General features: G+C 43.5%; 1 protein-coding gene and 1 pseudogene across 2 annotated transcripts in view; both read left to right on the top strand.

Moving 5' to 3' along the window:
- FNDC3B (fibronectin type III domain containing 3B) overlaps positions 1 to 22,613 on the top strand; it is a 348,128-nt gene that overhangs the window by 72,323 nt on the left and 253,192 nt on the right. For both annotated transcript variants that reach the window (XM_047730593.1, XM_047730603.1), the window contains exon 2: positions 3,131 to 3,269. In XM_047730593.1, coding sequence (XP_047586549.1) covers positions 3,159 to 3,269 — 111 coding nt within the window. In that variant the 5' untranslated portion in view covers positions 3,131 to 3,158. The remainder of the gene's footprint in view (positions 1 to 3,130; positions 3,270 to 22,613) is intronic.
- LOC125089367 (uncharacterized) lies at positions 2,322 to 2,443 on the top strand (annotated as a pseudogene).

Below are 22,613 nucleotides of genomic sequence, written 5' to 3' on the forward strand. Positions count from 1 at the left end.
CCCTTCCCCCTTTCCGGTCCCCCTCCCAGTAATCTGAAATAATCACCATACATCGGCGAGGTAGACAGTCATGGGTGAGGTAGATAATCCATTGTAGAAGGGGGGAAAAAGGATTCAGGCATCTTTTTTCTTTATAGAATGGCTGCATTACCCAAAGTTGCCTGTACAGTTTTCAAAAGCAAATACAATTATAATTATCTCTTCCCCAGTGGACTTGGTTTTGGTGGGTATTTTTGTAACTCTGTGTGGGTCCCCTACTCTCCCATTCTCCATCCATAGGACCTTTTAGGCCTCAGGTCTATCCCCTTATCCCACAGTTTCAGAGCCTGGATTTAACTCCATAATTTGGACCTGACATCTGTGGTTAAGAATATTCCTATTAATAGCAAGTGCCATGGGTTAACTTGGTGCCAACCAGAAATTTTCTTAAATTGGAATTGTCACTGTTAGATACAATGTTGGCCTTGAGATACTCTTTTGTATTAAGGACAGGGGACCAGGGGACCAGGAATGCCTGAATTTGGTTTCAGATTACATCTATCTCCTGCTACCCAGTACCTGCAGGTACAAGAGACAATGAGAAGCAGGTTGATGGGATTTGAGTCTCAAACATGAAAAATCAGGTTTGGACCATGTGGAGAGAAGGAGCCCACAGCCCAAAGCACGTCCTGACTGAGGACCTCAGTCCTTTGCACTACCCCTCTCCCCATTCATTATTCACCATTCTCTGGCCTAATGGAAGGACCTAGAGTAGAGGCTGAAAGGACCTAGGGACAAGTCCCTGAAGTCGGTTTGCTCCAGCTGCCCCTCTTGGGAAGAGAAAAGGAGGACAGATTCCGTCCTTGGGTTTGTCTGTGAGATGAAGGCTGGGACTGCTCCTGTGGCAAAGGGCTTTGGCCCCTCCCTGGGGGAAGGGGGAGAAGAGGGAGCCATAATCCCCGCACCACGACCTCCCCAGCCCAGTGCCTTGGGACTCTCCTGGGGAGGAGCGAGGAAAAGGTGGAAGAGCGAGCCGCTTCACACTGAGGCTTTACAAACTCAGACCCCTGATGTAAATGACTGTCCTGTTTATCCAACTTGCAATTTGGAAGAAACATGAAATAAAACATTCCACTTAAGAAGCAAGCCTGTGTAATATCGGCAGTCTGAGGAAAGTAGCTGTCCTATCCTTATGCACTGGGAGGATTAAATATATTAGAAATAAAATTGAAATGGACATCAGTTCTCCCTCATTCAACCTACTCAATCAAACAGTGATGTCATGATCGTGTCAATGGAATTATCTTAGTTAATTTTATTGTGCAAGAATCTGTTTCCTTCATCAGGATAAACTATTGGGCTTTGGGTTTTGTACCTTTATTTGCTTAGGAACTGAGTAATTGCCTCATAAAAACAGCAGGATGGTACTATTAACACTGAATTATAAGACCTGTTATTACAGAATGTGCTTCCCTAGTTGGGACAAGACTTCGTTGTTTGGTGCTTAAAATAATTAGTTTTTCTGAATGGGGTTATAATGAACAGTGTAAAATTTTACCTTTTTAAAATAAAAAATTTTACAGTCTCTTGGGTGGCTTTTATGCATCATTTGATACTTCCAGGGAAGGAGTTTCTTTTGGGTGGGATTGCAGGAGAGGGAAGTATATTTAATGTTCAGAATGGAGGGGTTTAAGAATGAGAAAAATATTCTATTTCTGTCACACCTGAGATAACTTTGAGATAATTGTTAAAGGATTTATCCTACTGTTTTGCTTGATTTGGACATTGGGGTTCCCAGTTGTGATTTGGATTAAAGGATTCATTGATCAGATATCCTTGATTTGATATTTGGAGGGACTTCATTATAAGTGATAAAAGTGCATGTCCATTTGTTTCTGAACAGATTTAAAATGTATGTCTTTGTTTTCTCTTCTTGGCACATGATATTAAACTTATTATGCCATAAATTTTTAGGCATAAGTGAAGGATATGTAAATACTTCTTAAAGAACAAGTTATAATTTTATTTTTATTTTTTAAAAGATTTTCTTTCTTTGAGAGAGACAGGAAGAATGAGTGGTGGGGAGGGGCAGAGGGAGAGAGAGAGAAGCAGACTCCGCTGAGCAGGAAGTCGGAGGTGGGGTTTGATCTCAGGACCCAGGAATCATGATCTGAGCTGAAGGCAGACTTAACCGACTGGGCCACCCAGATGCCCCAGCAAGTTATAATTTTAAATAGGAATTTGTTGTTATTTTCCCACTGTTGAATTGGAAAGGTAGTTTTTGGTAGCAGGTACCATTTTGGAATGACAATGGCTTTGTGCTGTCTTGAGTACTTGTATGAAGCTTTGGGCAGTGGCAGTATTGTAGCCAATGAGGTTTATCCGAGGCGCGATTATTGCTAATCGAAAACTTTTCCCAATACCCCGCCGTGACGACTTGAATACTTGTATGAAAGTCATTTTTTCCGAGGAAGCAAGGTGGTTTGCTTTTCAGCCCTACTCTGCACAAGGTGCCATGGGTTCTGTCTGAGATATAGGGGAGTTCAAAATCTGCACAGTGATGAAGACCTAAATGCACAGCATGTTAAAGTCAATTCAAGGAAATAACAGGAGAGAGATAATTAGAACATGATTAATTACCAAATTAGTGGCAGGGTCAGAAATTGCAACGATTGCAGTGTAAGCTTTGTTAACTTGCTTGGATTAACTGCTTATGAACAGTATTTTGATCCTAATGAAAAGGAACACCTGTTTTTGTAGGTCATCCTCTTTGGCCTTGTTTCCTGTAATTAAAGATAATGATACCACCAGTTTTTGTTTGACACTTGACCTTCTCACAGTATTGTCTCATTTTAGCCCCAGAAAGATCCCTGGGGTAGGGTAGTTAGAATTACTAAACGACGAAGTCTAGGCCTGGGAGGTTATGTTCACACCGCTGCTTGGAGACTCAGGTTGGTGGTCTCCTAGTTCCAGCCATTTTCTTGCTTTGGCTTTACCCCTCCTTGGGGCCTGGCACAACAACGCCACACTATAGGATTAGAATAATTTGACTTTCAGCTGACTTCCTGATGGTGCACTTAAATTGCTGATGTTGTTCTACGTGACTTTTTGGGGTCTGGGTCCTTTTTAAAAAATGGTGGTTCTCTTGCAGGAAGCCAGTTGAGGGAAATTCTCCATGAATGTACGTCACAATGATGATGACCGACCAAATCCCTCTGGAACTGCCACCATTGCTGAACGGAGAGGTAGCCATGATGCCTCACTTGGTGAATGGAGACGCGGCTCAGCAGGTTGGTGTACTAAGAGGGAAATTTAAGTCCCAACTGTCTAAGTGGAAACCATTAACCCAGTTCTTGTTCTGGTTTGAGAGGCAAAGGTCTGTGCTTGTGATCATTAATAGTTCCAGAGGTAAGTGTTTTTGCTGTAGAAGTAGTAATGATTTTTAAGAATATCCGATTATGGCTTTTGATAACAGCAAATCTTACCTCATTCAGTTGGTATTGCTGCTGAAGCATCAGAAAAATGTCTGATTTTTAAATGAATCATTTTGAAAATATGTACTAGTCTTTGGAAGAAAATGTCTGTTTATTCAGGTCCGGTGTTGTGCTTGACTGGTTGGCCTGGATGGCCAGAGCAAGACACTCTGAGGGTGAGTCAGGTTTTGATCTCACACGGTGGGGGAGGGAGGTGACCTCGGCAAGATGCACAGGTCCACGCGAACCCACCCCAGCTCCTAGAGCGGTCCTTCCAAATGGAGAGTCTGCTTCCCAGAAAGTGACGGTACTTATTCTCTGTCAGTATTACTGAATATCGCCAAATAGTAAAGATATTGCAGACTCATTCATGTAGCACTTGGGAAGAAATTTAAATGGGAAGTAAAATTTTAAAAAATCATTAGATGAACTGTTCTGATAAGATTTTTTTTAGTGACTGAGAAAACAGGGTTTGTCTAGTCTTTTACTAAATAAATACCCCTTTGTCTTTGCACAGTTCTTCAGGAGCATGAAAGTAAAAAAAGTCTTTGTCTTAGGAAAAGTAGGATTGGGAACAATTGTGTGAAAAATGTTTGCCCAGACTTGATCAGTAACTCAGATAAGTTAATCAACCATTCCTTTAATGTCCGTGTGTGCTTGCCCCCCCACCTCAATCTGTTATAGTACGTGAACAGCCTTTATCCATCACAGTCCATTCATACTTTGCCTCTATTGGATCTTACTTTGCTGCCTAATTTATTTATATTACTTAACTGTGCTTTAGACCATAAACCTTTCAAGAACAAAGAATATCTAATGGGTGTTCAGTAAATGTTTGTTGGTTGGATGAACTTCACCCCTTCTCACCACTGATACAGGCACTTCCCTTCCTGACTCAATCTTTCTCTCTCTCTGCGCTGGATCATTTCCACCAGACATCCTGTAGTATCTTTTACCTCAAACCCACAAACAACTCCCCAGCACAACAAGATCCTCTCTCTTGACTCCACATCCCTGTGGAGTTACCACTTCCTGTCCGCCTCCCTGACAGTAGGTGTTCTTTAAGTAGAGGCTTATCTTCCTTTGCCCTGTTGCTCTTCAAGCCCAGAGTCTTCACTTGCATCTCTCGTCCTCTTTTCCCAAGCTTGTCAGCAAGGCCTGTTGGCTTCATCTCAGGAACATGTGCTGAAACCATTAATTTGCCACATCTACTTCATTGCCACTACTGCCTCTGGACTCCAAGCCGGCATCTCTCGCCAGGGTAGGGCATTCCTTCTCATTGGCCTCTCTGCTTTCACTTTTGCCCCAGCAGAAAGTATTTGCCACACAGCAGTCATTTGAGAGAGTTTCCAAAAACACCACATTAGGGGTGCCTGGGTGGCTCAGTCAGTTGAGTGCCTGACTCTTGGTTTTAGCTCAGGTCATGATCTCAAGGTCAAGATCTCAAGATTGAGTCCCATGTGAGACTCTGTGCTCACCGTGGAGTCTGCTTGAGATTCTCTCTCCCTCTCCCTCTGCCCCTCCCCCTGCTTGCACATGTGCGTGCTCTCTCTCTCTCTCCAATAAATATGTAGAGAAAAACTTGAAGAATACCCATGTCATGTCAGTGCCCCACTCAGAGCTGCCCTGTAACACGTGGAATAACATCGCAGTGCAGGGCCGAGGCCCGTCAGCCCTCCAGGTGTAGCCCTTGGCCTCTTCATCGTGCTCCCCATGCTCTGCTCACGGGAGGATTTCCAATGTACAAGGGACCGTTTTAGGTGTCTGGTCTCCCTTTTCACTAATTAAAAGGCTGAAAAAACCAAGGTATTCAGATGTGACTTAACTTGGGAGGCATCTTGGGCCTCCGCTCAGTCATCTAATTCCCGTTCGGGTAGGTACTTGGAGACCTGAGGCCATGTATCCATGTCACTGTGCACCATTTTTGTGTTTTGGTGATTTGTTCCTCGGTGCTATAGTTCAGTTTGCACAGAACACCCTTTTGTAGTTTATGATCTCTAGCACACCAAATCCTAAGTTACAGAATTTTTTGAATTCTCTCTTCACACATAAACTTTCTTGCACCTAGAAATGACCAAAGCCTGAGAAAAGACTGTGGACGTCTTCAGGCCATGCGGCATTTCACTGCTCTGCACGTCTACCTCCTCTCTAAGGAGAAGCTGCTTAATAATTTGGATTAATAAGATCATATTTTTATTGTATCTGTAAAGCCAGGAATGGGAAAATCTTAATTCATTTTTTTTCTGCACCATCAAATATCAAGCTTTCTCAAACTGGGGCTATATTTACTCTAAAAATGATCGTTGGCACAAAATGTTTTAGGCTTTTTTTTTTTTTAAGATTTTATTTATTTATTTGACAGAGATCACAAGTAGGCAGAGAGACAGGCAGAGCGAGAGAGAGGAAGGGAAGCAGGCTCCCTGCTCAGCAGGGAGCCTGATGCGGGGCTCGATCCCAGGACCCTGAGATCATAACCTGAGCCGAAGGCAGAGGCTTAACCCCCTGAGCCACCCAGGAGCCCCTGTTTTAGGCTTTCTAATTAGCAGGTATGGTCGTGCTCACAGCATTAACATTTACAGGTTCTATGGGCCAAGCTGTTGATTGGCATGAACCCTGAGTTTCTCTTAATGGGACATACTTGTTAAGTGGGCAGAGTGTGTTTGAAATCTCCCTCCTCGCAGGATCAACCCAAGATTTATCATGCCTTGAGGTTACCTCTGTGTCACTATGGCTCAGCCTAGGCAGTGGCCTCTGTGCCTGACATCTTTCTTCCTCTTTCTGCCCCCAGAGTCTCCCCATCTGTGTCTCCCTCCTTTCCTGAAGCCTCTGCTCTTTCCTTTGGGCCATAACATTTAGTTTTGACCTAGTTAGAGTAGAATCTTCAGGGCCTGTGCGTGGAACCTGGGCAAAGGCACAAGGTGAAGACAGACCTCAGGAGCAAGCAGAACCAAAAACACTGGAAAAATACCAGAGAGAAGGTAAGGAGAGAGGAGGTCAGCAAAAAGAACAAGGACCAAAGGTCAGGATCCAAAAGTCTGGGACTGCACGAGTGTTGGGTGCTTGCCTAAGACACCTGTTGGTATTTGCTGCTTGCTCCTAATAGCCTGTTTGGTGTGGTGCTCAGGAGACGTGTGTCAAAGGATCAGGATACGGGACACACCAGAGAATTTGATCTCTACTAATGTTTTATGGTTTTTTTTTTTTTTTTAATTTTTAAAAAATTTTCTGAGCATAACCTAGAGATTTTATTGTCTTCATAATATAACAAAATACAGAGCTTAGAATTGGATCTCTTGGTCCTTTCTCTTCCATCTCCTCCCAGTTCACAAGGCTTGCATCTCTTTTTTATTTTTATTTTGAACTGATCTCTAAACCCAACGTGGGGCTCGAACTTACAACCCTGAGATCAAGAGTAACATGCTTTACTGACTGAACCAGCCAGCCCCCCCTGCTTATGTCTCTTAATAGCTAGCCTTCTCTTAGCTCTGTAGTTGTGCTCGATACATTCAAGCCAACACAGTCTTCTTTGTAGATTTGGCCTTTTTTTGCAGAAAATCTGCTTCATCTGCCCAGTATAGCCACTGGGCTTCCTCTCATAATGCCACTTTCCCCTGGGCGTAAAGAGAATCTTTGCCTTTCTGGTGCTGTGTCCCTTTGTGGGGCTGGTGCTGGTCACGCTTGTTGCAGGAAACCGGCTGGGTTTTAGAAACGCCCAGCATGTTCGTGAGAGCACTGTCATCGTGGGACGCTCTGCTAGTGTTTTCTGATGCTTCCCTGTGCCGTCCCTCTGAGGCATTACCTTTTCATCTCAACCAGGACCTTCGGGAGACCCAGGGTTCACTTCAACAATGGCATGGCGGACGCTGTCTGGCAGACCCTTGGGGGTGAAATTTGAAGGGAGGGGTGGGCGGCACTTGAGCCACCACCCAAATGAGACTGTCAGGCGGAGCTGCCCTCCGGTCGTGGGGCTGTGCCTTGACCTTCGTGTTCAAAGCAAATATGGCGAAGCTTACCTTGTGTGTGTTTACAGCATTCTTAATACTTTGCAGCTGTGCAGAGCACATTGTAAACATTTCCGTATACGCAAAAGAACCACTGCAGTTATGAGGAAGCTCCCCGGTCCCCCCAGGCCGCCGCCTCCTGAGTGTTGTCGTGATGGTTTCTGGATCCCGTTAGTGTGCGTTCTTGCCGAGATCGCCCGCTCTGTTCTGGCTTTCTAAACGAGACACTGTAAATTCTCGGTATGCAGAGTCATGTTAAGATTGGAAACGTTGGTTTGTCATTTTATAGAGGTAGCAGGAAAAGGATGATTCTTTCCTTAAAATGAAAAGCCGGGGCGCCTGGGTGGCTCAGTGGGTTAAAGCCTCTGCTTTCGACTCAGGTCAGGATCTCAGAGTCCTGGGATCGAGCCCCGCATCGGGCGCTCTGCTCAGCGGGGAGCCTGCTTCCTCCTCTCTCTCTGCCTGCCTCTCTGCCTACTTGTAATCTCTGTCTGTCAAATAAATAAATAAAATCTTTAAAAAAAAAAAAAAGCCTGCCTTGTCACGAATGAAGATTTTATTTATTTATTTATTTATTTATTTTTTAAAGATTTTATTTATTTATTTGACAGAGAGAAATCACAAGCAGGCAGAGAGGCAGGCAGAGAGAGAGGAGGAAGCGGGCTCCCTGCTGAGCAGAAAGCCCGATGTGGGGCTCGAACCCAGGACCTGGGATCATGACCCGAGCCGAAGGCAGCGGCCCAACCCACTGAGCCACCCAGGCGCCCCCACGAATGAAGATTTTAAAAAATATGTTATGAACGGAATGAACAAGCACAGGAGTAAACACACAGTGTGGACAGAAGCCACCTAACAGTTTTTGCGTGTTGAATAGCTTTTTTGACCTATCATCCACACGCCCTGTCATTCACTTATTTAAGGTACACAGTGGAATTTGCTATATTCACAGGATTGTGCACGCATGGCCACAATTTTAGAACCTTCTCATCATGATAAAAAGAAACCCTGGTGTGGTCACTTCCCAGTCCTTTCTCCCCCATATTCCTAGGCAACCGCTAATCTCCTTCCTTTCTCTGTAAGTAATTTGCCCATTCTGGACATTTTGTATAAATGAAAATGTGCACAGGTGGTCTTTTGCTTCTGGCTTCTTTCAGAGGTTTGTCATAGCATGTATCAGTACGTTCTGCCTTGTTAACTGGCAAGTATTAACTCTAGCACATGAATATATTACGTTTTGTTTCTTCATTCATCAGTTGATGGGCATTTGGGTCCTTTTCACTCCTTGGCTGTTAGGAATAACGCTGTTGTGAACATTTGAGTGCAAATTTTTGTGTGCATGTAAATCTTCATTTCTCTTGGATCTCTACCTAGGAGTGAAATAGAACAGTTTTATTTTGAACCACTGTTTTCTAAATAAAGTATCCCTGTTCCTCTCACTATAATTTCTTCTGCCTCTAAATAGATCAGTGTAGCTAAGTTAAGTTTGCTTCCCTAAATATGTCCGACAACATACTATTCTTGTCAGGTTTCCTGACCTGAGTTTTTGTGTATGGCCCTATATAAATTATGGCCAATGCCCATCAGTAATCAGAATATTGGTGCCTACATTTCCAGAACCTATGATATATAAATTTAACTGTCTTTGGTTTTAGAGGTTTAGAAATGTAACCGCCAGTTTGAAGCATGAGAGTGTAAGCATCACTAATTTCCAGCTTTTTCTATTGGCTTAGTATTTTGTTTTATTCCTTTATTTTTTTTTTTAAAGATAAGTTATTTGAGAGAGAGAAAGAGCATGAGCACACAAGTGTCAGGGAGGGGGCAGAGGGAGAGAAACTCAAATAGACTCCCCACTGAGCAGGGAGCCTGATGCAGGGCTCGATCCCACAACCCCAAGATCATGACCCGAGCCGACATCACGAGTCGGACAGTTAACCGACTGAGCCATCCAGGCACTCCTCTATTGGTTTAGTACTTTAATAATCTCTGAAGAAGAATTATAGCACTCACCCATGTTTAAATAAGGAAAACATAAGGTTAAGAACAGAAGTGTTAACACAGACTGTACTGATTTGCTAATTTAATCTGTGATACTTAGAACCTATAGGAGGTTGGTATGTATGCCTCTTTCTATCTTCTATATATGTTCATTAGGGGGTCAGTGAGGGTGGGGATAGATTTAGATGCCTCTTTGTCCTTCCTTTCTCAGAGGGCAACTAGCAAATATTCCCTTTGTCGTATTTCTTATGTTTTTTTTTTTTTCTTTTTAAGCTTATAGGATATTAATGGCTAATGAGTAATCGTACTGCCTCTTCTTCAGGAAGTGGATCTCCTTTATGTAAATAAAAAACTCGATTCTCCCAGTGGCTTGGGATGACATGGGCACACATGGGCTTGCCCTGAAAGACGGAAGATTGAGATACCTCATCCGTGTCCACAGTTCTCTTGACTTTGTCTTTGCCTTTCGAGCAGCATGCAGCCTGTCATTTTATCAGGATCCAGTTTCTTCCCTCTTTTGTTTCTTCATTGCCAAAGCCTTTGTTTCCCCTGGAAGGAGCACACAGCCAGTGGTGATATCCTGGAGCGTTATTCTGAGTACACATTTCCAGACGGCACATTAAACATATTAAAATGTTCCACATTCCGACGGTGCTCGTCATCGGCGTGTCTCTTACATCAGATGTGCTTCTCCTCCGAGTCCGGTGACCTTTTCTGTTCTGCTTGATGTCTTCTTAATAACTTTTCCTTGATGGCTCCCTCTTCGCATTCAGTGGTTCAGGTCCTCTCACCACACAGGTTTACTCTGTAAATATCCTGATCGCCACCGTGTCAGGGGGACCCAGAAAGCGGTCCACAGTCAGTATAATGTGGGCGAATGAATGAGCAGTTCTTGGGGACTTTGCTCTGGAGGAAGAAAGATACTCAAACGAGAGCAGTTAAAATAGAGGCTGTAGCTCTTACTGCTGAGCCACATTATATAACAGCGCCTTTTACGACAGGATCCTATTTAGAGGCTGGGGCTTGGGTTGAAAATGGAAAGAGGTTGGTCAAGCATTGTTTTGGGGAGCTCAGCATGGGGAAGCTTGGTCTTTGGGCAGACTCTTCAGCATCCAGATGTATGAGGAGAGTACAGCTTGTGTAGGTGTTGAAAGAAAACGGTCACCGCAGACTGCTGTCCGTGTTCCGTCCACCACTCACACTTACGAAGGCCTCAGGTGTCCAGATGCTGTCATCTCCTTTTCTTTGAGATTTGGGATTGAAAGGAGGAGCGAGAGGGCAGGATTTACGACTGAACGTGGACTGAGTAATATATTTGTTCCTTTCAATAAGTGTTTGTCGAATGTCTCCTGTGCTCGTGCTGTATTAGGAGCAACACAAAGATGAATTAGATGAATAGGAGTCCTTGCCCTGAAGGAATGAGCGAGCAGGTTGGGGAGCAAAGTGTGGTCCACCAAAATAGAATGGTCTGCATGTATTCACACACATGTAGAGCCACAGGAGAAGTGCTTAGATTGCAGAAGATGCCCTTGCCCTGGGAGCACCGAGGAGGGGTGGGATCAGGGAGTGGACGAGGCAGGCAGGAAAACAGACGGAGCTAGGAGAACTCACTTGAAGTGAAGTCTAGGACTGTTACTCAGCTTTGCACATCCTGTCGTCTGTTTCTGTTCCGTGTGGGAACACTGCTCTGTAAGGCTGGTGTACTCCATGGAGAGCTTATGTTAGTGGGACCTAAGCCAACCATATCTGCACATTCTGCCATCTCTTCTCTGCAGCTGTAGCTAGTCCGTGTCCTTGTTAGTGACACTTTTTGGTCCTCTGATGCATCCAGTATGGCTGTCCACCCCTTGCTGTCTGTTCCTCAGCATTAGTGATCCCATAGTGATGCTGACTGTGAGCACCAACCCCCTCCCCAGCCCCGAGCTACTTTCCAGAAGCACAGGCAGCCGCCCCTGCTTCTGAGGGCCTACTTTAAAAAGGTGTGAGTTTGGGGCGCCTGGGTGGCTCAGTGGGTTAATAAGCCTCTGCCTTCGGCTCAGGTCATGATCTCAGGGTCCTGGGATCGAGTCACCCGCATCGGGCTCTCTGCTTGGCAGGGAGCCTGCTTTCTCCTCTCTCTCTCTCTGTCTGCCTCTCTGCCTACTTGTGATCTCTCTCTCTGTCAAATAAATAAATAAAATATTAAAAAAAAAAAAAGGTGTGAGTTTTATCCAGGTCTGTGGTCTGATTTTTACAGTCCTTAGGTCTGCCAGTTCCGCTCACTACAAAGGCTTCTGGAAAGTCATAGCCTCTGTGTAATCTCGGTCTCGTAAAGGAAAATGTTGATGCCGTATTATCAGAGGGTGTTGTTATATGTGGCATCCACAATAATTACCCCGTACGACATGTAATTATGACAGCTCTGAGCTGTCTGGGTTGAGAGACACTTCAGAATTTAATTAGCCAAAGGCAGTAATAACAAGAGACAAACTGCAGTTCGTAGCCTTCAAGTGGTAGAAATGGAGCCGCCTTTAAAAAAGGAGAGGATTAAGGAAAAACACCGGCGTGGCAAAGTTGCACTGTGAGAGACCGGCGGTTTGAAACTCTGCAGTGGTTCTGACATCGTGATTGTTTTCGGCTTACTGCAGCGTTCTGCTGTTGCCCTGTAAACTCAGTAACAGGAACTGTGTCTCCTCTTCGCGCGATGCCTGGCGTTGGAGGTAGCATCCGGTCGGTCCTTCGGAATGGTTGATGGATGAATGAAATGAACAAATTTAATTTCTCCAAAGCAGGGCTCGAAAACTGACCGTTGGTTGTATTTGTCAGACGGGCCATCTCCTCCTCCCCGTCTCTTTATAATTGATGTAATTAATAAAAAATAATAATTAGGTGCTAGTACTTAAAAGTAGGGAAGATTTACCTAAAATTCTGGATCTTTCTGTGATAACACTGAACTGGTCTTGCCACTTGGCAGATAGTGGCAGCCGCCTGCTCCAGCTGGGGACTGTCCTCCTCAGTCCCCACTCTGTCCCCTTCACTCTGCATCTTCACTTTTTGCATTGCCTGCTGTCTGTGCTTGTCCGAGGTTGGAGCCTGGAAATTAACATTTTTACCTTTGAGATTGCATTGTGTGCTTATGCATCTTGTGTTTGAAAAAGAGCAAAAATCCTTGATTTTTCAGGCACAGTTGTTTGTGTGTCATACTTAGGAAGTGATTTTAAGCCTCTTAGTTTTTTTTTTTTTAAGATTTTATTTATTTATTTGACAGAGAGATCATAAGCAGGCAGAGAGGCAAGCAGAGAGAGAGGAGAGAGCAGGCTCCCCACTGAGCAGAGAGCCCGATCGATGTAGGGCTCAAACCCAGGACCCTGGGATCATGACCTGAGCTGAAGGCAGAGGCTTTAACCCACTGAGCCACCCAGGCACCCCAAGCCTCTTAGTTTTTTTTCCTCATGACTTGTGAAATGAACTGGCATGGGGTCTGGTTCATCTGGCTTAGTGGGAGGGTTTCAGTTACACGTTTTACAAGTTAGGACCCAAGTGTTGTCTTTTTTTGGCGCCTCCTTTTTAGTGAACAGAGTCTGAGCCCCCGATCAGTGCCACACTGAGCACTCAGTAAAGCATAGGAAGGGCAGAAGGAACGAGAGGGTGCCTTGATTTTACTGTTTACAGACTAGTTAGGGACATAAACACAGACAGATGCAAGCGATCAGCATTCCAAGGGCAGCCATACAAATACTTGTGTTTATCATCTTGTTTCAGAGGCTCCAAGAATTGAGACTTCCTTGAGTGCTTATTGAAATAGAATTTTTTAAAAAGCAGACTCTTCTGGTATTACCTCGAAGAGGCATTCCATACCATTTCTATGTTAACTTTCTTTTTGGTTAAGGTTAAATATGATGGCTTTCCTGCCTCTCATGTCTGTTTTCTTTTGGTAATGTGTACTTGTCATGTTCAATGTGATTCGACAGCCATGGCTGTATCTCATAGCGCAGTAAAAATAATACATAGACACACAGAGGAAGAAGAGATGGGATAGTTCTCCATCTACATGTGTTAAGACATATGTTTGCATATAACTGTTTTCATGTTGGCAGACTTTTCTTTTTTTTCTTCAAATGATTGATTTTAAAAATAGGATCATATAGAAATGATATATGTTCCGTTCCAAACAAGACAATAGTGAGCAAGCAGCATAAAATTAGTACCATGAATCTTTAAGTTCCAAATTTCTATGTGAAAAATAAACTGCAGGCAGAGGAGCCAGCTGCTGAAGCCACACAGTATTATGTGGAGATAATCCTGCAGTCAGATGCCCTATCACTGAGCTATATACCCCCATGTGTGGAGATAATTCTGGGTTTAGCTGCCTTCAGACTGCATTTATTTCCCCATTTAAATTGGGATTGGTCAGAACCAGGTGGCTCTTAGTAATTTTCCAGCCACCCCCTACCTTTAGAAAAAGTTGAAGCTAAGCTATAGTGGGCCTCCAGAAAAAAAAAAAAAAGTTACGTGTGTGCCCCTTTAGTGTTCATTCTGATTTCGAGGTCGGTGTTGCCTCTCAGCCCTGGGCCTTTTTCCTTAATAGGCTACCATCAGATCAGATCATTGCCGAGAGGGACTATGTTTTATGGGCAGCAGGTGTGGTTAGCATGATCATTAATTAGAATCTTTGGCCCTGCCTCTCCTAGATTCACTCTTTATTGCTCATTCCTTACTCCTTGGGGTAGAGTAGGTGTGCATTTATTTGGATAAAATGGACAGCTTGCATTTAGAAAATTACCTCGCTGGAGATTTCTTCTTTGCAAATAACTGGGCAGTTAGCATGGAGCTGGAGCAGACTGGTCTAGCTTTGGGGGCAGGTCAGCTAGAAAGTCATCAAAGTTCCATTCCTGTTATTTTCAAGAAATGGAAATTAAATCATGTGAGCCAAATCCGAGATTTCGAGAGAAAGGGGCTTGTACTTGTTACCCGTTTATGTTACATGACTTAATTTTTAAGAGGTGTTGTTAAAATGTCCATATGTTTTCTAAGTAGTTTTAAAAAAATGCAGCACTGACTGAAACATATTACTACTTTAGATAGAAGTTTCTTTGGTCTTTGTGTTGGATTGTCCTAGTTCATGTGATAAGGAAACCTTGACACCCTGAAGCGTGTGCTTCAGTTAGTGACGTGGTTTGGTAGCTGAATTGGCCAGAGTCGTGCACCTCATACATCTTTTCTGACTTTGCCATTTTTAATTTTTGTTTTGTATTGTCAGAACGGGTATGTTTGAGGCCCGTCTTCTCATTACCTTGTGAAAAGTCCATATAAAAAGCATCCTGAAAAAAATGTCTATTTATAATTGGGTGACTTTAGTCATGATGGAAAATAAAAGTAATATATAAAACAGGAATATAATATGAATTATGAAGGAATAGCATCCATATTTTTCTTTTAGGGGTTGTGATGGGAAACCAGACCTTAGGCTTATATACACCTTGTCTGTGAATAGTACCTGTTTTAAAGACTGGGGTAGTCCATGGAGGGTGCAGTTGGGTGATAGAGGACATTATCCTCTCAAGAGTCTCTATTTTCGGGGCCCCTGGGTGGCTCAGTGGGTTAAGCCTCTGCCTTCAGCTCAGGTCATGATCCCAGGTTCCTGGGATCGAGCCCCACATCGGGCTCTCTGCTCACTGAGGAGCCTGCTTCTCCCTTTCTCTCTCTGCCTGCCTCTCTGCCTACTTGTGATATCTGTGTCGAATAAATAAAATATTTAAAAAAAAATTCTCCATTTTCTCGTTTATCAAGTGGTTTTCTGAGGGTCAGGCACTGAAGAGTTTTCCCATTTTTTATCGATGTCCCCTGCACGGCCTGTTTCTTCAAGGGGCCTTGGAACTTTAAAGAGCCTCTCTTAAGGAGACTTGAAGATAGGCCTCACACCAGGTGTGTGCTGTTTCTTTGGAGGGAGGCAGTGGCTCATTTCCTAACCCTTATTCTAACACCAAGGATAAAAGATTCTGTAAGGTTTGCCTCTTCCAGAGATTTCAGTGCCGTAACAGTGTAGAAGATTCATTAAGTCAGATGTTTGACATTGAAAGAATTCCAAGTGTCTGAGTTTTTGGCATTTACCTCAGACCTAAATGTTACTCTGTAAGCTTGCTGATCGCCAGCAGGCTTTTGGTCTCCGCTTTTAGTTGAGTGGTTATTTGTGGGCAGTAAGTTGAGTTGGTGGAAAGAATGGCTTTTATTTGATATTTTGATTTCTCTGTTCCCTCTGTGGTGGAGGGAGTGAATAATAACTGTTTGAGGAATTGTGCTAAGCACTTATATACATCATTTCATCCAGTAATCATACACCCCATAAGGTGGTGATCATTTTTACAGACAGAATGGGAGGCGAGAAGGGTTAAGTACTTCCAGCTGGCAAATCACAGGACTGGGATTTGAGTCCATTTAGAACCTTCCCGGAAGGGTAGGGTTGCTTGGGTTGGGCATGGCTCATTGTTTCGTTCAGGTAAAAGAGTTGGGAGAGATTTTGGGGACTGGGTTTTGCCAGATAGTAAATTATGAAAGTTCATTGAGAAGACTCTTCCTGTTCTGTGATTTTCGCATTGGTTCTGGAAGGTGATAGTCATCATTTTGGATCTGTAGCTTCTGAAAATTGCCAACCAGGTGCTGGTGGTGGTGGTGGTGTCTGAGGCTTGGAGGCAAGAGTTGAGTTGGAAGGAGGAGTTGGGAATGAGGTCATCTGGGGTCTGGGTCACTAGAGCTTCTCCCTTTCCTTAGGCCAGTGGTTCTTTCCCTGAGATTAGCCGTAGGGGGAGTGGTTCCCGCTGGGGTCAGCAGCTTTGGACCCAGACAGAGTAGCTGGGGTTCCCTGTCCCCTGGAGTTAGGAGATGACCTTTTGGTCAGCCTTCCTTTCCTCCCAAACCCCGCCTTTCATTTTCATTCAAAAATTACATCACCCCGGAGGCACAGTTTTTGTGTCTGAAGAAATCTGAAAACTTATTGTAAGACTTGAAACTATTAGCTTGTTTGTTTTTCATGCTGAATTTGTAATTATGTCTCTTAAGTAATGCCAGAATGACAAGAAAAAACACCCTAAGTTTATCCTTAAAAGAGAAAGAAAATGGCCACTTGGCTACGGGAGCGTTTCTTAAATCTTTCACCTCTGCTAGCTTCTTGTTCTCAGGGGGAATACAGAATTAAGTGGCCTGCAGGGTTTGTACCCTGAGCCATGATGCCACACCCATTCGCTAGCCAGTTCCTCTTTTCTTTGTTTGAGATTGATGAAGGGCTGTTTGGACTTTGTCTCTCCTCAAGATGTTAATTATATGTTTCAAAATCATGTGTTCTGTTAAAAATCACTTACGCATAGCCTTGGAAAGAGAACTGGAGGCCGGGAGTTGCTTCAGGGGTGCAGAATATTGTTTTGGAGGCCTTGGGAAATAAATCTTAAGAGTTAGTTCATTTACCACCAAGACATATTTAGTCAGTGTATATAAACAAAAGAAGTCACAGTGTGCCTGGACGTTATTTGTCCCAGATGGAGTTTAAACTTGGCTCATTATACTGCACTGATGTCATGGCGCATAAACGGGCCTGCGGATTTGAGCCGTGCAGAGAGTTGCTATGTGCTTGTGTGTGCTGCGGGCAGCTGAGGAGGAGGGGAGGGGCTGGCCGGAAAATCTTTGTCACATTTTTCCTTCATTGTCTGCAGAGACGAGTGTGTCAGTCCTGAATTTGGACTCGGTGCAAAATGAGAGAAGAATTGGAATAATCTGTTCATTTGTGCAAATTGGTATGTGTGCGTGCCCAGGAATCTCATCATCTGGGGCCCGAGAGTACAGATGCGCGCCGAGCTTTCCAGCAGTTGCTTACAGAGCTCTGGTACCAAGATCTAGAAAGGAAAATCTGAAAGCATTACATTTTTGAAGAGCGTTTTTCAGTCTGTTGCTCTTGAAACGTCAGATCTGGACAGTTTCTCTAAACTTTTAAATGGTCTTAAAGTATCCAGCTGTATAATTCTGTTTTCCTGGAATGTATGGTGGATAACCTCCCAAGCTCCTTGCTTAAGTGTTTAAAAAAGGCAAATGCCTGATGCTTCTTAGAGAATCTGGCCAAGTTTAATTCTTGCTGTGTGCTTTGAGAAGGCAGCTGATGGGTCAGAAAAGGGTCTTCTGGAGTTCTGAGCAGTTGGTAGGAAATTTCCACATACTGTGGTATAATTTTATTACTTTCTATTGCTGACTTCCATTACGATAATCTTAATTAGACACGTTTCCAAGTAATTCAAACCATTTTTTAGATGTAAAGGGCTTAGATTTCAGAACTTCTGTGAATGGATTCCAAAGTCACTCCGTTTGCCTGAATCCAGGGAAGACGAACAGACACTGGGATGCAAATGAGTTGGGAGGTGAGCTTTTAAGGAAAGTCAGAATGTTTCTCAAACTGAAAATCTAGTCAGAGATGAGAATTGGCTGTGTGGCTTTGTTGTTGTTGGTGGTGGTGGTGTTTTGGAGAAGATAAAATGCAGATTCCATAAAAAGCAGCAACAACTTTTTTTTTTTAAATACTCTTTCTTTAGAAGCCACATTTTTTCTTAGAGATTGGTCACTGGTCCTTACCAGCCCCGAAGGTTCTAGATTATGGAGGTGCAGTAACGTTTCCCAGACCCTAGCGTATGACCTATTTGTATTCACTTCTGATTGGATGTTAGTGGTCATATGCTAGCAAGCAATAGTAGTGTTAATTTCAAGCAATTGAAAAAGTATAGTAATAGAGAAAAGTCCAGCTGTAGAATATTGATTGATGAAATAGTGGGACCTGATTTCCTGTCAGTTATAAGGATGAGAACATTTCTTCACAGATATATTATTTCTTGATTATTTCTTTGGCGGGGGGGTGGGTGGGAAGAACAGTGTAAAATGAATGACATGGCCAATGTTGAAACCCATTTAAGAAATATTATTGGGAATATAGGCAGTTAAATGTTTCTTCCCTGACCTGGGCTTGAGATTCTGATAGTAGAGATTCTGATAAGTTCAGTGCATAGCTTACCAGAGGGGCGTGACTGGAAGTACCACATCAGCGTGAATGGGATTACACTTTCTCAGCCAATCGAAAGTAGACAGGAGGTGGCTGGACCTGAATGGTGGGAGACTGTTGTGTGCCATGCACATGCAGGGTAGTCCTGGCTAGGTGGAAGGTAGCCTGAACTGCACCTTCCCCGTTAGTGTGGCCAGAGCCCAGCCTATGGACGTGGGGTGTGTTGATGGAATTGAGGGGTAGAAGGGGGTTGTGTCTTAACCTGATGGACATTTTTCACAAGGATTAACCCTGAAGTGGTGTTGACAAGAACCAAATTTTATTCCCAGTGAGCCTAATTGTCAACTAAAGGAAGAAGAGTTCTAGTGTTGGTACTGAGAGCTATGAGCAGAATGTATTTAATAAAATTAAAATTATTTAAGTAAACGTGGTGCTTCAAATGCACCAAGGGTATTTGGTGGCTGTTACTTTAGCTGGGGAAAGTATACTTAAGCTTGCATAGAATTTTGGTCTTTTATATTCTTGGTTTTTATCTTGAAAGTCCTGTAGTTGAAATCTTAGACTCTGGTATTTGTGGCTCTCTTAAAAGAGGCTTTTAACCTAGTTTTGGCCATCTATATTACATTTCACATTTTTTCCATTTAAGTTAAGGCTATATTTTTATTCTTAAACAGCAGCCCTTTTTGTAATAGAATCTCTTTATTCAGGGCAGTGTACAATTAGAGTAGAAATATATGATTTCTTACAAGCTGCCATTGTATTCTCTTTATAGCCCTTAGCACTATCTATAAATGTTTTCTTTCTGTTTAAACTCTATCCCCTCTCTACCCCTCTTCATCTTGCCTAAGTTCTGTTTGTCAGCCTGAGGTGGGCAGAACTTTGTATTCTCAAAGGCTCTATTCCCAGTGCCTGGAGGAAAGCCTGACCCATTCTTGTCACTCTTGATATTGGCTAAATTAATAGAGATATCATAGTCATTCTTCTGAGGACTCTCATGAAATGGGCTTTTGGAACTCTTCTGAATGTATAGAGTTTCAGCAGGCACTGGCGTAATTTCAGTGCATAAAAATGTCCTCCCTGGTTTGTCTGATTTCTTTTCCCTTGGTTACCTATTAAACGGTTCCTGTCTTTTTGTTAATGATAGGTGGCTTTGGGAAGCGCAGCAGCCTTAGCTGCCATTGTCCCAGGAGTCCTCTTTTACTTTTCTTATGCCCACTGTTGGGGCATCTGGTCATTGTGATAGCCCGTGATTCACTCCTTGGTCCGTCTTAGGAATCCAGGGGAGTTCAAGGACGTGATAAGGACTTGATGAGAGTAAACCTGACTCAGTATAAAAGCCGTTGTTGTTAGTTAAGGTTTCCCTTACCACCCAACTGTCATATTGGGAGTTACGGACCCTGGCATAGGGGGTGGGCTTGGGTTTCCCAAAACAGATCTTGTCCTTAGAGCCCGTCTTGGAGACCTACCCTTGACCTGGTGAAGTGAGCTCTTCTCTCCTTGTAACTGTTTATTAAAGTATGTTCACAAAGAATTGATTTTGTGAAGCCCATGCCTATCAGAGGGGCGATTTGTGTAATAGGAGAACCTGCATTTTGGTCAGGTGGAGCTGGATTCCAGGGCTAGCTCAGTCGTTTTGTAGTTTCCTGACTTTACACAAGTCACTTACCCTCTTTAAGCCTCAGTTCCCCATCTATATAATCTGGTTAATAGTACCTACCTGGCAGACCACAGGGGTTTAATAGTAGCTGTGTAGAAATCCTTGTAGAAAAAAATGCTGTTAAAAGGAGTTGATAAAGTAGCCCACATCATTCTGAGCTAATTTTAGAGATATATAATAGTCCGTTGAGGGCGACAACTTTTGAACCTTCCATTCTTTGAAGACATCAAGAGTACTAAAAATTTTGGAAGCGTTGGCATCTTCTTGTTCCTTGCTTTAAACTGAACAGGTCGAGGGGTGTCTGGCTGGCTCAGTTGGTGGAGGGTGGGACTCTTGATCTCAGGGTTGTGAGTTCCAGCCTCACGTTAGATGTTAAAATCTTTAGAAAAGAAGAAAATAAACTGAACAAGTCCTACAGCCCAGGAAGAAACAAAACAAGACTGTTTTGTCCTACCAGTGTTGGAGCGAGCAACAGCTTCAGTACCATGTGTGTCCCTGTGCCTTGACCCAGTGAGTAAGTACTTCTTGGGGCTTCCTGGTCTTGTGTGTGTTTTTCCTGCCAGCTTTGGAGTCAGGCTTCAGGTAGGACAGGTGAGCGAATAAGACAATCAGTACTTTCTCATCATCTTCTATTTACCTTTCTATTTTACCTGTCATATTTTAATCTTGGTGTATTATCACCACCAGATAATTATTGGTTATTTGCAGCCCATCTTCTCCCTTTTCCTGATTTGGAGCAAAGGGAGGGGACTCAGAAAACATACGATGCTCACTTTTCAGTTTGCTGGAGACCAGCTCTGATCCGTAGTCCAGGCACCAGGTTCTCAAAGTTGTGTATTGTGTATTGATGGAGCTAGGCAGGATTTCTGTGGAGTTTGGGAATCTGCAGTCAAATGCTCTACCCCTGAGCTATACCCCCTCTGCGAGTTTGGGAATCTGGAGTGTGTGCACATATGTGTGTGCGTGCGCGTGTGCGTGCGCGCGCGCGTGTGGGTACCCAGAAAAAAAGTGCACTTATTCCTCTCATGTAATCAGAAGTCCCTTTTTAAGAGTTATTAGATATTCTTGGGGCACCTGGGTGGTTCAGTCATTAAGCGTCTTCCTTTGGCTCTAGGTCATGATCCCAGCATCGTGGGATTAAGCCCGAGTCAGGTTTATGGGGGAGCCTGCTCCCTCTCCGTCTCCCTCTGCCCCGCCCCCCGCCCCATGCTTGCTCTCTCTCTCTCTCAGTCTCTCTCAGATAAATAAATAAAATCTTCAAAAAGAAGTTACTACCTATTGACAGAATCCTTCCTTAGGGGGAAATCTTCTGCAGCTTTTATTTATTTCACAGAGAGAGATCACAAGTAGGCAGGCAGGCAGAGAGAGAGAGAGAGGAGGAAGCAGGTTCTCTGCTGAGCAGAGAGCCCGATGCGGGACTCGATCCCAGGACCCTGAGATCATGACCTGAGCTGAAGGCAGAGGTTTAACCCACTGAGCCACCCAGGTGCCCCCTTCTGCAGCTTTTAGGTTGTATCATTTTTCCCCCCTAAAGATACCTGTTGGTTAATCATACATGCTGACTACAAGTGAGAAGTATTCATTTATACATAACACAGTTAAGAGTAAGACAAGCCTCACAGAGTGTGGCAAGTGGAAGAAGCTTCCGGAATGGAACAGGGTCCCCTCTCCTGGCACGGTTTGTATCTTGAGTGTCTGGTTATTGGATTTAACTTACAGGAAAACTGCAAATGTAACATTCTATCTTTGGTCGGTCAGTACTGTCCTCCCAGCAGAAGCTTCTGTGATGGGCACATACAGGGCAGTGGCTGGTTTGGTCAGGGGGCTGGGAATTTTTTTGAGGTGTAAATTAGGAATTTGCCTCCAGGAATGATCTTCGATACTATTGATCTGGTTAATCAGCCACCCACAAATTAAATTGCAGTAGTAGCTTTCCTTTTCCTCTACTGGGTATGAAACCGTGTTGGATTTATACCTTTAAGGAAAGATCTATTGACACCTGTTTTGGTAGTCTTGTTGGGCAGCACTTTCTCACGATGCTGTTTAAGCTTTTGGTTAAATGATACCAGTTCTACTACTTGTTTTATTAAGATTTTGGAAGAATGGGTACTTACTTGTCATTAATTTTTGACAAACTCGCCTCTGATTATTTTGGGCTACTTGGTTCCTGTAGCTGGAACAGTTGTGAAACTGACCTGATGAAGCAAGCGTAGCCTGAAGTACGCTTTTATGATTTGATTAACACGGTTCTATTTTAGCATCTCTGGAGGAGAAGAATCTATCAGGGGTTAAAATCTTTTTTCCTCTGACGAGACACAGAATGTGGCTTGAATTGTTTTAATACTGACTTTGGAAATGCAGGAAATGCTTAGTGAGTGGACAAAAAAATGATGAGGTTTGAACAGTGATAGGATGTTTTACATTCTGCATTTGTGAGAACTCGTAACAGTTATGTAACAGTTATGTCTGCCTTGTGGCCAGAGAGAGAAAGGAGGGAG

This window comes from Lutra lutra, chromosome 1 (genome assembly GCF_902655055.1).
Source record: "Lutra lutra chromosome 1, mLutLut1.2, whole genome shotgun sequence".
NCBI lineage: Eukaryota > Metazoa > Chordata > Mammalia > Carnivora > Mustelidae > Lutra > Lutra lutra.